The sequence below is a fragment of the Nilaparvata lugens genome, chromosome 4, assembly GCF_014356525.2.
Source record: "Nilaparvata lugens isolate BPH chromosome 4, ASM1435652v1, whole genome shotgun sequence".
NCBI classification, from domain to species: Eukaryota; Metazoa; Arthropoda; class Insecta; order Hemiptera; family Delphacidae; genus Nilaparvata; species Nilaparvata lugens.
This window is the reverse complement of record NC_052507.1, coordinates 19,275,265-19,289,763: the sequence shown is the minus strand read 5'-3', so window position 1 is coordinate 19,289,763 and position 14,499 is coordinate 19,275,265. Positions and strand designations below refer to the sequence as shown.

At 29.9% G+C, this 14,499-nt stretch overlaps 1 protein-coding gene across 1 annotated transcript in view; it reads right to left on the bottom strand.

Moving 5' to 3' along the window:
• Nucleotides 1–576: 576 nt before the first annotated feature.
• LOC111058896 overlaps nucleotides 577–14,499 on the bottom strand; it is a 110,732-nt gene continuing 96,809 nt past the window's right edge. Inside the window, exons 10-11 of the mRNA XM_039425700.1 lie at nucleotides 13,460–13,652; nucleotides 577–4,704 (exon numbers count right to left, since the gene is read on the bottom strand). Coding sequence (XP_039281634.1) covers nucleotides 4,521–4,704; nucleotides 13,460–13,652 — 377 coding nt within the window. The 3' untranslated portion in view covers nucleotides 577–4,520. The remainder of the gene's footprint in view (nucleotides 4,705–13,459; nucleotides 13,653–14,499) is intronic.

Genomic DNA, 14,499 nt, shown 5'->3' with positions numbered 1-14,499 from the left:
GTCCATGTTCTCCTTTCGGCGTGATTACTGTGTTGCATATACATAAGATTTCACTACTAAATTACAATTTTGTCTTTAATATTTTTTGGCAGTCTGATACGATCACCTATATCAGGTCGAAACGATGTCACTATACTAGTAGTAAGTGCATTTTCGCTTTATGAGTGTTTTCAAAGTTCAAGTTTAATTGATTGAATTCTATGACAGTGCCTTTTTTCTAGTATTGGAGTCACTATTCCAATAATTGGCACCACTTACAAAATAAAGAATCGATAGCATGTGAAATGAAGAAATATTACAGTATTGGTTTTATCAAATTCACTTTTTCTTAGCTTGAATGATATAAATCACTAAAATTTTAAAATAACATTGCTTAGGAAATAATCATTCTCAGTCAACCACAGTAGGCTATATTTATTGATAACGAAATAATAGGTTCCTACTTACTTATAATTTATAACAGTAGGTTATAGTTGGAAATGAGTTTTATAACAGTAGGTTATAGTTGAAATGAGTTTTATAACCTGATATTTTCCGACATGGAACAAGATAGTGAGGTTTAAAGAATGGAAGAAGCTGGTAATAATATTTTTATTTTAAACGTTACGAAATTAAATAAAATATCATAAAACATTGTTTTTCTTTATAGATAAATCCTAGTTTTCTTAACAATATAATGACAACGTACAATACTCATTAAAAATACGTATTATGGAATAAATGCTTGAAAATATAATAACAGTAACTTATAGTTCACTATGCTAATATTTCTTAGCATAGCTTACGCTATGCTGGAGAACATCACTATCCAATTAGCACATTTCTAGCATCACGATGTTACAATAAACAATGAATCTATTTTAAACCATAGATATACTACAAGATTTTTCAGATGTATGAGATATTTTCTAGTATTTTTTTCTTGTAGAATGAATTCGTATTTATCATTATGACATAAATGTTTGTCTCTGAATATTTCATCCACAATCAATAAAATATACGAATGATTTATTCGTTCAAATGGGAATATCTGAATTCAGAGAATGTTTACAACTTTTTAGAGTTTTTTTCGATGAAAAATATAACCATGTAAATAAGAGTAAACTATTAAGAGTGGCTATTGTGCCTACATAAGCATTATTCAAAAAAAGTGTTTGGTTGAAATTATTAGATTTAGTGGATCTATAGGCTTGGTACTAAATATCTAGTTTCAGGACCAAAGTTGTAATCACGATAGGTACTTGCTCCAATAAAGTAGAAATATTTATTGTTAATAGCAATAAAGTCAAGAACAGCTTTTATTGTTTCAAAGCTACTGATAGTCAATGTCTCTACATCAAACAAAATGCTCAACTGACATTCAGTCATAATGTCATGTCATGTTTTTAAATAAATTTAATTTTCAAATACCTGTACATGTAAATGAATGGAAGAGTTGAGGTTCAGGGTTTTATTCAAATATGAGCCTTGATGAATTCTACTTAAAAATAGTTTCATCTTATTAAATATCATTCTGTAACCAAATCTTCGATATCTAGACTGAATTTATCAGGAAATTCAACTCAAATTTACAAAACATTGATGAACAATAAGAATATGGTATTGCTCTTCCAATATATTGTGACATTGAAATATAGCCTATATCTTATGTGACAATCTGACAATATAGCTCCTAAGGTACCTTGCTCCAAAGATTATACTTATCATTGATCTCCTCTTCATAATAATAGATCTATAATAAATTGAGATTTTTAAAACCAAATTATATTGACAACGTTGTATTGGTATTGTTGATAATTACTGAATTCAGTTCTATTCATCATGATTTTATGCAGCTTAACTTTATCTAAAACTGTTAATCAATTCTATCAGGGAGTGTTGATAAAATGGTATCAATGTCTGCAGTACCGTATGTTATTGAAGATAACCATCTCTATCATATACCATCTTCAACTAATAAATCAACTAATTCCACACTTGAATCTAAATTTTTCTCTACTGAAGTACTTGATTGGAGAATTCTTGACTTAAGAGAGATATGGTATAGAATTGAGATATAATAGGTATCCTGGTGAGGATGTTTGCAATGGATAATGCATGAACTTTATAGTTAATAAAGTTTATAAAATTGTGTTCCACTATAGAAAAACTTTAATATTTTTTGACATTGTAGATATGAATATTCTGGGCGGCTCATGTTGTGAATGATATTATCAAGAGACTCACTCCCTCTTTTCTGAAATCCCACATAAATGCTATTAAGAAATTTACAACTCCACAAAAGTGAAGTTACTCTACCTTTAATTATACTGTATATAATACTATTTAAAGAAACAAGAATGAAGATTCAACATTTCTATACCCTATCAAGATAGGTACTGTCTATATAATTTGCTATGTACAATAATATGATACTTGAATAAATAAATATCATAATAAATTATTCGATATTAAAATAATATATTTTAATTGAATATTATATAAAATAATTGTTTTCCATGAAAGTTCAATTGGATATAAATGTATGATAATACAGATCGAATGATGTTTAGTCTTGTCACCCAGGACTTAGTTTTTTATTAATTTATAAAACGGAAATTCAGTTGTAATAAAAATGTATAGTTGTTATAAAAAATTATACTGATCATTTTTTAGTTACTAAAAATTATTAAATAATATGCTCAAATCTCAGCACGCTTCGACTCTTTCCACCACAATATTCATTATAGTAAAATACATTCACTGTTCAGCTATCATACATAATCGTTAACAGCAGTATAATTGATCCTAATAGTATCACAACGGAATTGTTGAATAAAACTGAAAATAATATAATGATTCCATCAATTTAATGTTTTCATTGCGATTGAATGTTACAGTCGATGTGTAGGTAAATTGAATTCGAGAAAATGTAGGCTATACACCACTTACTACTGATATTGAATGAAATCAAGCAATGATAGAACCGTAGGCTAATGAATCTGAATTCAAATGTCTATAAGTTATTTCCATAATTATAATAATGAATAGACTGATTTTTCTAAGTAATAATACATAACTTTATAAAATACTCAAAGATTGATGGAAATTTTGGAAAATTTGGAGGCTATAATATCTGCTCCATTCTTTGCAAAACTAATTTCAATTTTATATCCTGCCATCTTATTCCACAAATAAACTCAAAAGAATTACTTGCTGCACAATGAGTCAATAAAAACAACATAGCATGTTTAGTGTAGGTACTCCCAAGAGTAGGTAATATTTATTTTTAAATTGTCAAAGCCCGTAATGTTGATTCACTATCTCTATCAAAATAGAAAATCTTATTCATCTTGAATCTGGATGAAATTTAAACCATTTTAAAATAAATAGTGATTAAATCTAATCAAACAATGAATTCATAACTTCAAATAAACTTTCATTAGGTACTTTAAATAATATAATATTTCTTCAAAAATTGATTTTTTTCCATTGAGATTAATGAATTGCTCTTGATTGTAGCCAACTTTTTATTTGCTTCCACTTCTATTCAGGCCTCGTATTGAAAGATTAAATATCCTTGATTCCAGAGGTTTAAATGGCCTTTCTATTCCTTAAAAATGAAAATTGCTCACTTCTTCATGAGAAAACATATTTTTTTAATAATTCAAAACTTTCAAAAATTCCAAGCAATTCCACATGTAGGAATAAAGAAAATTCATTGGTACCCACTCATTACAAGATTGAATTCGACTTATGTATGCATGTATTAATTGAATTATCATTTATGTGTGGAGATGATAACAGAATTCCACTATTGAGGAAGCCTGTTTCCATCGAAAAGATATTACAATCGATTGGATTATCATCAACCACAATATTCACTGTATTGCAAAATGATATCAGATTAGGCTTGGTATCAGATTTGGTCTTGTAATACATGATCAACAAAAGAGTTCCTCAGAAAATGGCCACAATCTAGCGAGTTATTGTGCAGCAATTATTAAGTTATTATTATCTCAAACAATGAACAGAATGAGACAAGAAATAATGGGAATCCTGACAATTTAGGAAATGAACAAAAAACCTTTTCTTGTAACTTGTATTGGACTTCTTGTTACTATGAGTTATATTTATTATTATAGGATGAGATTATATAAAAACGTGTGTGAATATTGCACACTTTTTACAAAACGATGGATAATTATGAAAATGAAAATATGTGAGATATTAATTAAAATTATTCAACTAAGAAACCAAGTTCTAACTCAATTATTGACTTTTAAAATAAGAAATCTAAAATTATTTCACAAATTTTAAAAAAATAATAAATTACATTAAAAAGTATTACGGTATAGGCCTATTACAAAGTATAAATTATTTAAAATTTTAAATTTACAGCTTGAGAAAAATTTCTACGTTAGTGATATGGGAGAGGGAAGTTGATTGAACAGCCTGGAAGAGTTGGAAATGAATCAAATAGTTGGATGGATTGATTCGTTGACTGATCGCTGGTGGGTGATTTACAGTTGGACATGAGCTCAGAGTTGGTCGACACACTTGTAGACAGTGCGATAGTAGGTCTTGTAGACGGTCTGGTATTCGGGCAGAGTTCTGACACATGTCTTCCATGTCCAAGTCTCGCACTTGGCCTGCAGATGCTTCTTCACCAGCCGCCTGTAGCCGCGAGTGTAGGGCTCCTGTACTGGCCGGTAGTCACATTTCCTGGAAACAATCCAAATTAAAATTAGGATCTGGCCAAAAAATTGGTACAATAGTATTAATGGCAAGCTTGTGTACAACAGCAAGTAGGCTCTTTATTTATATAAAATTATGTAGGCCTATTTTTGGAAACTTGGACCTTGAAATTTTTCACTTTCAATTATTTTTCTTCCAATATATTGTTATCTCCCTTGAAGATTAATTACCACTGTATTGTAAATAATATTTTATGATGAATAGATGTGTTGATTAATAATGATGCTGAGTTGCGATGAATTGTATCAACTTGTATCAATTGTATCTTGAATCAGTTAATCAAATTCATAGTTTGCATTGTGCTGATTACAAATGGTTCTGTTTGATGTAGCATAGCCCTGCCCTCGAGCTTGATAAAACAGTGTACAATTATAACAAAAATATACAAATGAGACTATTATTTGCGCTTTATTAGGAATTACTTTTATGGAGTTGAAGAGAGCTTAGATAATTCCTTATTTGTGAACAAGATAATATGCATAGTCATATTGCATAGTACACAGATCCATCCTGCTTGAAGGTATCTACTTTTTTTAAAGTAAGTATTTGATGGTACATTAGCATAGCTGTATTAAAAATACTGTACCGAAACCAAAATTAAGAGAAACTTCTATAAAATCTTTGCATAAAATATTCACGAATGTTCAATATACAGTATAAGCCTCTATAAATAAAAATGTTTTCTATGCTATGACCCTTCAACCAAATACAATGTGAAGCATAATAACTTTTTGGTAAGGGCCATTTAAAATTCAAAATTTGTTTATTTGCAGAAACCCTTGAGAACATCAAGAGCATTACACAAGTCAAGAATACAATCAATTCCATTTATATATGGAAATTAAAAATCTGAATACCGGTATCCTTAGATCTGATCGTAGCGAGATCAAATCCCATGGTTCTCTCAAAAAACACCAGGTTTTGGCTTACCACGGAAAGCATGGTCGACTCTAAACAGAATTAGAACCAAACATGGTCCATGTGCTGACTTGTTGTATATATGGGGCAAAGTACATCACCCTACTGTGAGTGTGGGGAAAGGCAAACGATTGATCACATAGGCCTACTGAAAGAGTGCTCAATCACGGCCTTTAGAGGATGAACAGAAGACAATTTATTGATGGCAACTCCAGATTCAATAGCCTATCTGAATGGACTGAATACATGTATTTGAATAAATTGTTTTCAGTTACCATTTATGTTTGGTTTTATATCTTGAGACAAGGGATCATTCCCATATTATGATCCTGAGGAAGTGATGATGGAAATGAATACTGATTAATGTCCTTGAAGCCATACAATGAAACAATGAATAAATGCAATGAATATCCTTTTTTGACCGAGCGAAGTGAGGTCTAAGATTCAAGTAGACGTTTTGGCATTTCTCTTAATGTTTAAATGTTTAAATGTTTCAATGTTTAAATGTTTAAATGTTTAAATGTTTAAATGTTTAAATGTTTAAATGTTTAAATGTTTAAATGTTTTGCCGTGCCACCAATTTTTCCTTAAACGGTTGGAATAGCATATAACACCTATCACACTAAGGAAAGTTGTCGGCTCCAATAAAATAGATACTTGATAAACTGTGAATGGATCTATTGCCTATGAATGAGAAATCCAGTTTTCAGAGCAAATTAACTTATAATCTTCAGATGAAAATACACAAAATATATAAAGAGAAAATATGTTAAGACTAATTATTTCAAGTAACTACGAGCTAAAATACTTATCTAGTTTACAGTTGAAACACAGTGGCTATTGGCTTTACTAAACAAACAGCAAATTATGCACAAAAATTTATATAAACTTCAATCTAAAACATTAATAAATTCATTTAAACAGACAATAACTCAGAGCACAAAATTATACAAGCAACAGCCAGCCATGTTTTTCAGAAGAAGGTCCAACAGGAAAAAGACACAAGTTGCCAGTCACGAAAGACAACGCCCTGTTAAATATCGATCTTTACAGACACGTCAACACAAAATTATAACTTATAAATTTAGAATTCACATTCTACATCTGTTCTCAATAAAACTTTAATTTGAAAATGTTATTTTAAATTTTTATACATATATTCTATTCAAATAAACGATTTATTTAATAATTTGTTAACCCTACCTCGGTGACATTATGGAACAATGCAACAAACATTTACGATAAAAAATTCTCCGTCAAAAAATTTGTCCGTCTATTGATAACTCTGACATTTACTATAAAGTTCCATAGATCTCGAATTGAAGATTCGATTCCAATGTGAGAAGAAAAATGTAATATTACAAATACCCCCCTCTTGACATAAAAAAAATTTTACTGTTTGAAAAATTTAAAGAAAAAATTTACTTTGACCCTAATGAAAATTGTTGAAATTTAAATTTGAGAACAGTAACAATTTTTTCTAGAAAAACATTACATGTCATCCAAAAATATTGAAAATTATTATAAAAATTCATCAATAGCGTTTGTTATATGTTTCCAAACAATATCTCAAAATATAGAATATCAATATTACTTTTGATTTAGCTTTATAATTTAAAGAAAAATATCTCAACAGAAAGTTTAATATGTAAAGAATAGTTTTTTGAAATTGCACACAAATTTAATAGATAGAAAAATTTAATTTTTATTGCATAAAAAAAATTTTAGTATGTTGAATAAAAAAAATTATTATTATTATTATTATTTTTTTTTTTTTAAATGAATTGATGAATTGTTACATTTAATTTTCACATAAAATTTCAATAAATCAAAAAATGTTCATTTCTTTCACTATTGACGCGGTTGATTTTATTGATGCACATTTTGGAAAACAGTCCGTTAAGGCACTCAGTATGATTTTCAGTTAAGTGTGACTCCAATGTGATGACGTTAAGTGTTGGGCTGATCTGGATGCACGTAGTGTTGGGCTGATACTTGTAGTCGACTGCTGCATACCAAACTCGATACAGGTGACATCTCAGTTAGCATTGCTTCATGTTTGTAGTAGACGGCTGCATTCCAAATTCAATACAGAGTCACATAAATTTTGTATCATATTTGTAATTATACAATGTACATTTCAGGCTTGAAATGACAATGTAATTCGTTTTTTGGAAAAGAGATAGACGCTGCATACAGGATTAATTTAGGTGAGGATTAATTTAGGTAAGGTTTGGTTTTTTGATATTTTCATCTTTCAAGGTTTAGAGTTCTGCATACAGGAATAATTTAGGAGAGGATTTTTTTGAATCAATTCTTTCATGATACTGTGACTGTTCTTCTGAATTCAAAGTTGTGAATGTGAACATGGATGGCAATTACCTCCAGGTAATGCAGTAGTGTTGAAGTTTGAGATACAGAGTCAGCAATAAGCATTGGCATTGCTATTTGCGTATGCTTTGGTGTCGGCTTTGGCATCGGCGTTGATATTGGCATTGGCGCAGGCATTGGCATTGGCGCAGGCATTGGCATTGGCGCAGGCATTGGCATTGGCGCAGGCATTGGCATTGGCGTAGCTATTGGCATTGGCGTAGCTATTGACATCAGCACAGGCATCGGCGTTGATTTTGGTGTTGGCATCAGCATTGGCGCAGGCATTGGTGTAGCTATTGGCATTGACGCAGGCATTGACATCAGCACAGGCATCGGCGTTGATTTTGGTGTTGGCATTGGCGCAGATTTTGGCATTGGCGTAGCTATTGGCATTGGCGCAGATTTTGGCATTGGCGTAGCTATTGGCATTGGCGCAGGCATTGGCATTGATTTTTGTTGTTGGCATCAGCATTGGCGCAGATTTTGGCATCAGCATTGGCGCAGATTTTGGCATCAGCATTGGCGCAGATATTGGCTTCGGCGCAGGCATCGGCGTAGTTATTGGCGTTGGCATCAGCACAGGCATCGGCGTAGATTTTGGCGTAGTTATTGGTGTAGGCCGCAACGTTGATTTTGGCGTAGATATGTCACACTAGTTCGAAAATCACCCAAATGTTCTTAACACTCTTCATGGCGTTCACTTGTTACTGATTTCGAGATTCACATGATAACTATTTCAATGTTAATGTCTGTGCTGTACCTGTTATCTTAAAATGCTTATAAACTAAGAAGAAAAACTTGATTAGGCTATCAATACAATCTAATACACATAAAAATTATTTTAAGTATCTATGAAATTGAAATTTGTTAACATCTTATTATACAGTCAGCAATACATAAATTGTGAAATATGGACATATCAATGATAAATTTAAAAAAAAATCATTCATTTTCATCTATTCACTGTTCAAATATCAAAATTTTAATCCATTCTTCAAAATAGAAATATAATTTCATAACACCCTGTATCATTATCAAAATTGTAAAAAACAAACATCATAACAACACAACAAAAATTTAATTTCAATACATATTTCAATAATTTCAGACATTTGGTCTTCTATTCAATCATTTCATAATATATTTGCATTTCATTATTATTTAATATAACATTTCATTTATAGCATGTTCATTTCACATTTATGATTTATCATTCAGGGTTTCAAAATTATTTAGTTTTAATTTTGTTCAAAAATTGTATAAAAAGCAAATTATTTAATATTGTTAATCATCGTTTGTTGGATACTACAGTTTATTTCGACTCTTCAATGTTCTAAACACAAACTACATTTCATGACAAAACTTTACTATCAAACATTAAACAAGAAATCATTCAAAACATCAATAATATTTTGCTTCAAAGGCAAACAATATTCATAAGTAATCATCATTTTGCATCTATGGCAAACAACATAAGTAATCAACACAAAAAATATTATCTCATTACTGCCTCTCTAAGTCATAACCTCTGTTATTCCTTCTTTAGGCAATAATGGGTTTCCATCTCAAAAAACAATCACATACCAGCAAAATTCTAATCAACAAACCCCACTAAAAATTCTACATACACTCCAGCATCCATTTCAAACGATAATCAATCATATCAAAATTTATAGAACAAACAGTTTTAAAATTTAAAAAAAAATATCAATTACAAAACACTTTAGAAAAATTTTAGCCTTTAACTCATTTCAATTGATAATATAACACAACGTTTTAAATTAAACCAATTATTTTTTAAAATAATTTAAAATTTAAAGACTGTATAATAAGTATAAACATTTCAAGATTATGATACAAAGATGATCAAGATGAAATACTGGGTAAATAAGTTCCCTAAAAAATACAAACAAGAGAAAAAGAAAACTGGGTAAATAAATTCCCTAAAACAACACACATAAAATTGATACACTTCACATAAGTGATACATGATGAAAAAATATATCACAAGCACACAATTCTTTACACAACAATGGATAGATTTTGGAAAAGTTAAGTTTTATCAACAATTTAAAGATTAGGAAAATAAGCTACTATTTCAACTTCCAAAATTATTTCAGAAAAAAAATACAAATTTAAATGACTATGGACAAGATTGGTTAAGATATGTATCATAGAAGAAATTTACTGAATATTACACAAAGACAGGAAAGAATTGAAATTTGAAAAGATCAAGGGCCAAGAAAATAGGCTACAGGAAAGAAAAAAAGACACAATTATGGACTCTTACCATACACTGTGTAGCGATTATGCTATTCTGAATCCCGGCATAACACAGGATTCCTAATCATTGTGTGTTGGGGAATACCCTTTCATCATGTGATTCACTGTCATCATCTTGTAAATAAGCAACTTGAAACAACCTTTGAATACTAATACATCAATGGAAACTTTGTGTTTTGTTTTCTTCAATAGCATGATTTTATTCATAGGTTCATTTGTTTTAACAAAGCCATTTTGCTTGCAAAAGTTCGTCATGCTCACTTGAGAATGCATAGCATACACCTTTTCAATTCTCAGTTGAAAGTTGAATTCATCAACTTGACTCAAAGCAACATTCATTTTGTTCACATTATTCCTAACCTCTACAGAAACCTGTCTCATGTAATCATTCACTTTGTTTACAATCTTCCTAACTTTTGATGTAGTAATCTGATCCATAGAAACATACGATTTGTTTACTGTTTTCCTAACCTTCAATGTAGCAATAGTACTTTCTTGATAGTTGACTTTCAATGAAGACAACTCCCTACCTACTTCTTTACTCAATTCTACTATCTCACTATGGTTGACTTTTTCAACAACAGTAACTAGGCCTACATTTTCAGAAACTTGAATGAGTTGATCTTGTAACTTAACACTACTATCATCCTGCTTCAATTTGTTTTCATCTTCATCTTTCAATGTTTCATGTGCACTTTTCAATAGAAGGTTTATACTAACCTGCTCTAGTCTTATATTAGTACATTCTTGCTTCATATCATCAAACCTAGCATTAAACTTAGCATTTTGCTCATCAAATCTAGCATTTTGTTCATCAAATCTAGCATTTTGCTCATCAAATCTAGCATTAAACTTAGCATTTTGCTCATCAAATCTAGCATTTAACTCATCAAATCTAGCATTTTGATTTTTAAACATTTGGTCTAACTTAGCATCTTGCTTATCAAACAGTTGTGTTAAGGCAGCTATTAACTCATCATCAATTTTAATATTTTTCATATTGTATGCCATTTTGCTAGTCTGCACAGATAATATATTCATTAGGACTTGATCTCTCTTGAACCGACTTCCCACTCAGCAACAAACCATTCATAACCTATCAAGATATCTATCCTACTAATAATTTTTATAACCAGGGATTTCATAGTGTACCATTTGGGATATATTTATTTTGTAATTCTGTCCCACCACAGGGGTAACATTTGCCGTGCTACCAATTTTTCCTTAAACGGTTGGAATAGCATATAACACCTATCACACTAAGGAAAGTTGTCGGCTCCAATAAAATAGATACTTGATAAACTGTGAATGGATCTATTGCCTATGAATGAGAAATCCAGTTTTCAGAGCAAATTAACTTATAATCTTCAGATGAAAATACACAAAATATATAAAGAGAAAATATGTTAAGACTAATTATTTCAAGTAACTACGAGCTAAAATACTTATCTAGTTTACAGTTGAAACACAGTGGCTATTGGCTTTACTAAACAAACAGCAAATTATGCACAAAAATTTATATAAACTTCAATCTAAAACATTAATAAATTCATTTAAACAGACAATAACTCAGAGCACAAAATTATACAAGCAACAGCCAGCCATGTTTTTCAGAAGAAGGTCCAACAGGAAAAAGACACAAGTTGCCAGTCACGAAAGACAACGCCCTGTTCAATATCGATCTTTACAGACACGTCAACACAAAATTATAACTTATAAATTTAGAATTCACATTCTACATCTGTTCTCAATAAAACTTTAATTTGAAAATGTTATTTTAAATTTTTATACATATATTCTATTCAAATAAACGATTTATTTAATAATTTGTTAACCCTACCTCGGTGACATTATGGAACAATGCAACAAACATTTACGATAAAAAATTCTCCGTCAAAAAATTTGTCCGTCTATTGATAACTCTGACATTTACTATAAAGTTCCATAGATCTCGAATTGAAGATTCGATTCCAATGTGAGAAGAAAAATGTAATATTACAGTTTAAATGTTTAAATGTTTAAATGTTTAAATGTTTAAATGTTTAATGTTTAAATGTTTAAATGTTTAAATGTTTAAATGTTTAAATGTTTAAATGTTTAAATGTTTAAATGTTTAAATGTTTAAATGTTTAAATGTTTAAATGTTTAAATGTTTAAATGTTTAAATCTTTAAATGTTTAAATGTTCAAATGTTTAAATGTTTAAATGTTTAAATCTTTAAATGTTTAAATCTTAAATGTTTAAATCTTTAATGTTTAAATGTTTAAATGTTTAAATGTTTAAATGTTTAAATCTTTAAATGTTTAAATGTTTAAATGTTTAAATGTTTAAATCTTTAAATCTTTAAATGTTTAAATGTTTAAATGTTTAAATGTTTAAATGTTTAAATGTTTAAATGTTTAAATGTTTAAATGTTTAAATGTTTAAATGTTTAAATGTTTAAATGTTTAAATGTTTAAATGTTTAAATGTTAAATGTTTAAATTTTTAAATGTTTAAATGTTTAAATGTTTAAATGTTTAAATGTTTAAATGTTTATATGTTTAAATGTTTGAATGTTTAAATGTTTAAATGTTTAAATTTTTAAATGTTTAAATGTTTAAATGTTAAAATGTTTAAATGTTTAAATGTTTAAATGTTTATATGTTTATGTGTTTATATGTTGCGCACTTACGGCGAAACGCGGTAATAGATTTTCATGAAATTTGACAGGTATGTTCCTTTTTTAATATTGCGCGTCGACGTATATACAAGGTTTTGGGAAATTTTGCATTTCAAGGATAATATAAAAGGAAAAAGGCGCCTCTATTAGAGTAAAAATCAGACTATAAATCAGCTGACAAGTGATTACACAGATGTGTGGAGAAGCCAGTCTATTGCTATATTTCCATAAGGTCTATAGTTTCAATCATAGGTACTTGTGGATGAGAATTCTGCGTGAGGTGTACTGTTCACAGAACTACTAGTTTAAAAACTTTTATCCACAAAATAAAATGTTTTTTAATAAAGGGTAGGCTACTTAGTTTTTTAATTTCCAGAAAATGTGAAGCTTTCATCATGTTCTCTTCTTTACCATTCGGTAATCGAGGACAATTATGCAACTTCTTTAATATTATCTATGCTGTAACCAACAATATGCTGCGACTGACTTGATATGACAGCGAGTGCCGGAGGTGTGTGGCTTGCAGAGACAGATGTTGCCTTTGGCACAGGTAGCGTCGTTCTCACAGGCCGGGTCGCAGACGGGTTCGGCACAGCGCGGCCCCGTCGAGTTGTTCTGGCACTCGCACAGGTCAGGGCCCACGCACAGTCCGCCGTTCAGACATCCTCCGCGGCACGTAACTGCAATATATCAAACTATTTATAATTCTGCTAAAAAATATATGAATGGATGAATAAATACATAAATATTCTATATTATAAGGCCAGGTTGTACAAAGACCTGTTGAATTTCAAACATGAATCATGATTAAATATCACAAGAATGAAAAAAATCAGAGAAGAGTTATTCTTTACAAGAAGCTCTCTATAATAGAAGTATTTTCAATTATAACTAAACGAAAATCCGAATTATATGCTGTAATTATGTAAAAATTGCTTCAAAGTATTTTAAAATGCAACAGGCTCTTGTGCAACCGGGTCTGGGAGAAAGTTTTGATTTTCATATAACGGTAATGTATCAGAGTAGTTGATTAATGTTCCTATGCTTGAAGATTGAAGAGCATGATATCTTGAGAAAAAATTAGACCTTGAAAGATCTCTAGGAATATCTTCTCATTTTTTGCTCCCTGGATTAAAAATGAAATCTGTAAACTCAATCTTAGTTACCTATCGAAATGTAAAACAATATTGAGTAGAAATTGCTATTCATCTTTAAAAAATTAGTCATAATTCAAATTTTGGAGAATTGAAAAGTTACAGAGCTATTCTATCAAATTTGATCAATTTCAACAACTTTCATTAATTGTCAAGTACGGGAGTGAGGTAGGCCTAATGAGAATTATAAAATAGTCTAAAAGGATACTTAAGGTCTATAGAATCATCAAAGAGGCAACCTTTGTCAAATAAGAATCATTAGATTAAAAAATATTCATAGAACCACTTTCTAAGATTGGCGATTTATAGCACACATCAGTTGTTATTGACTTTGACATTTATAGAGTGAGGTTTAAAAGTGGGACAGAGATGA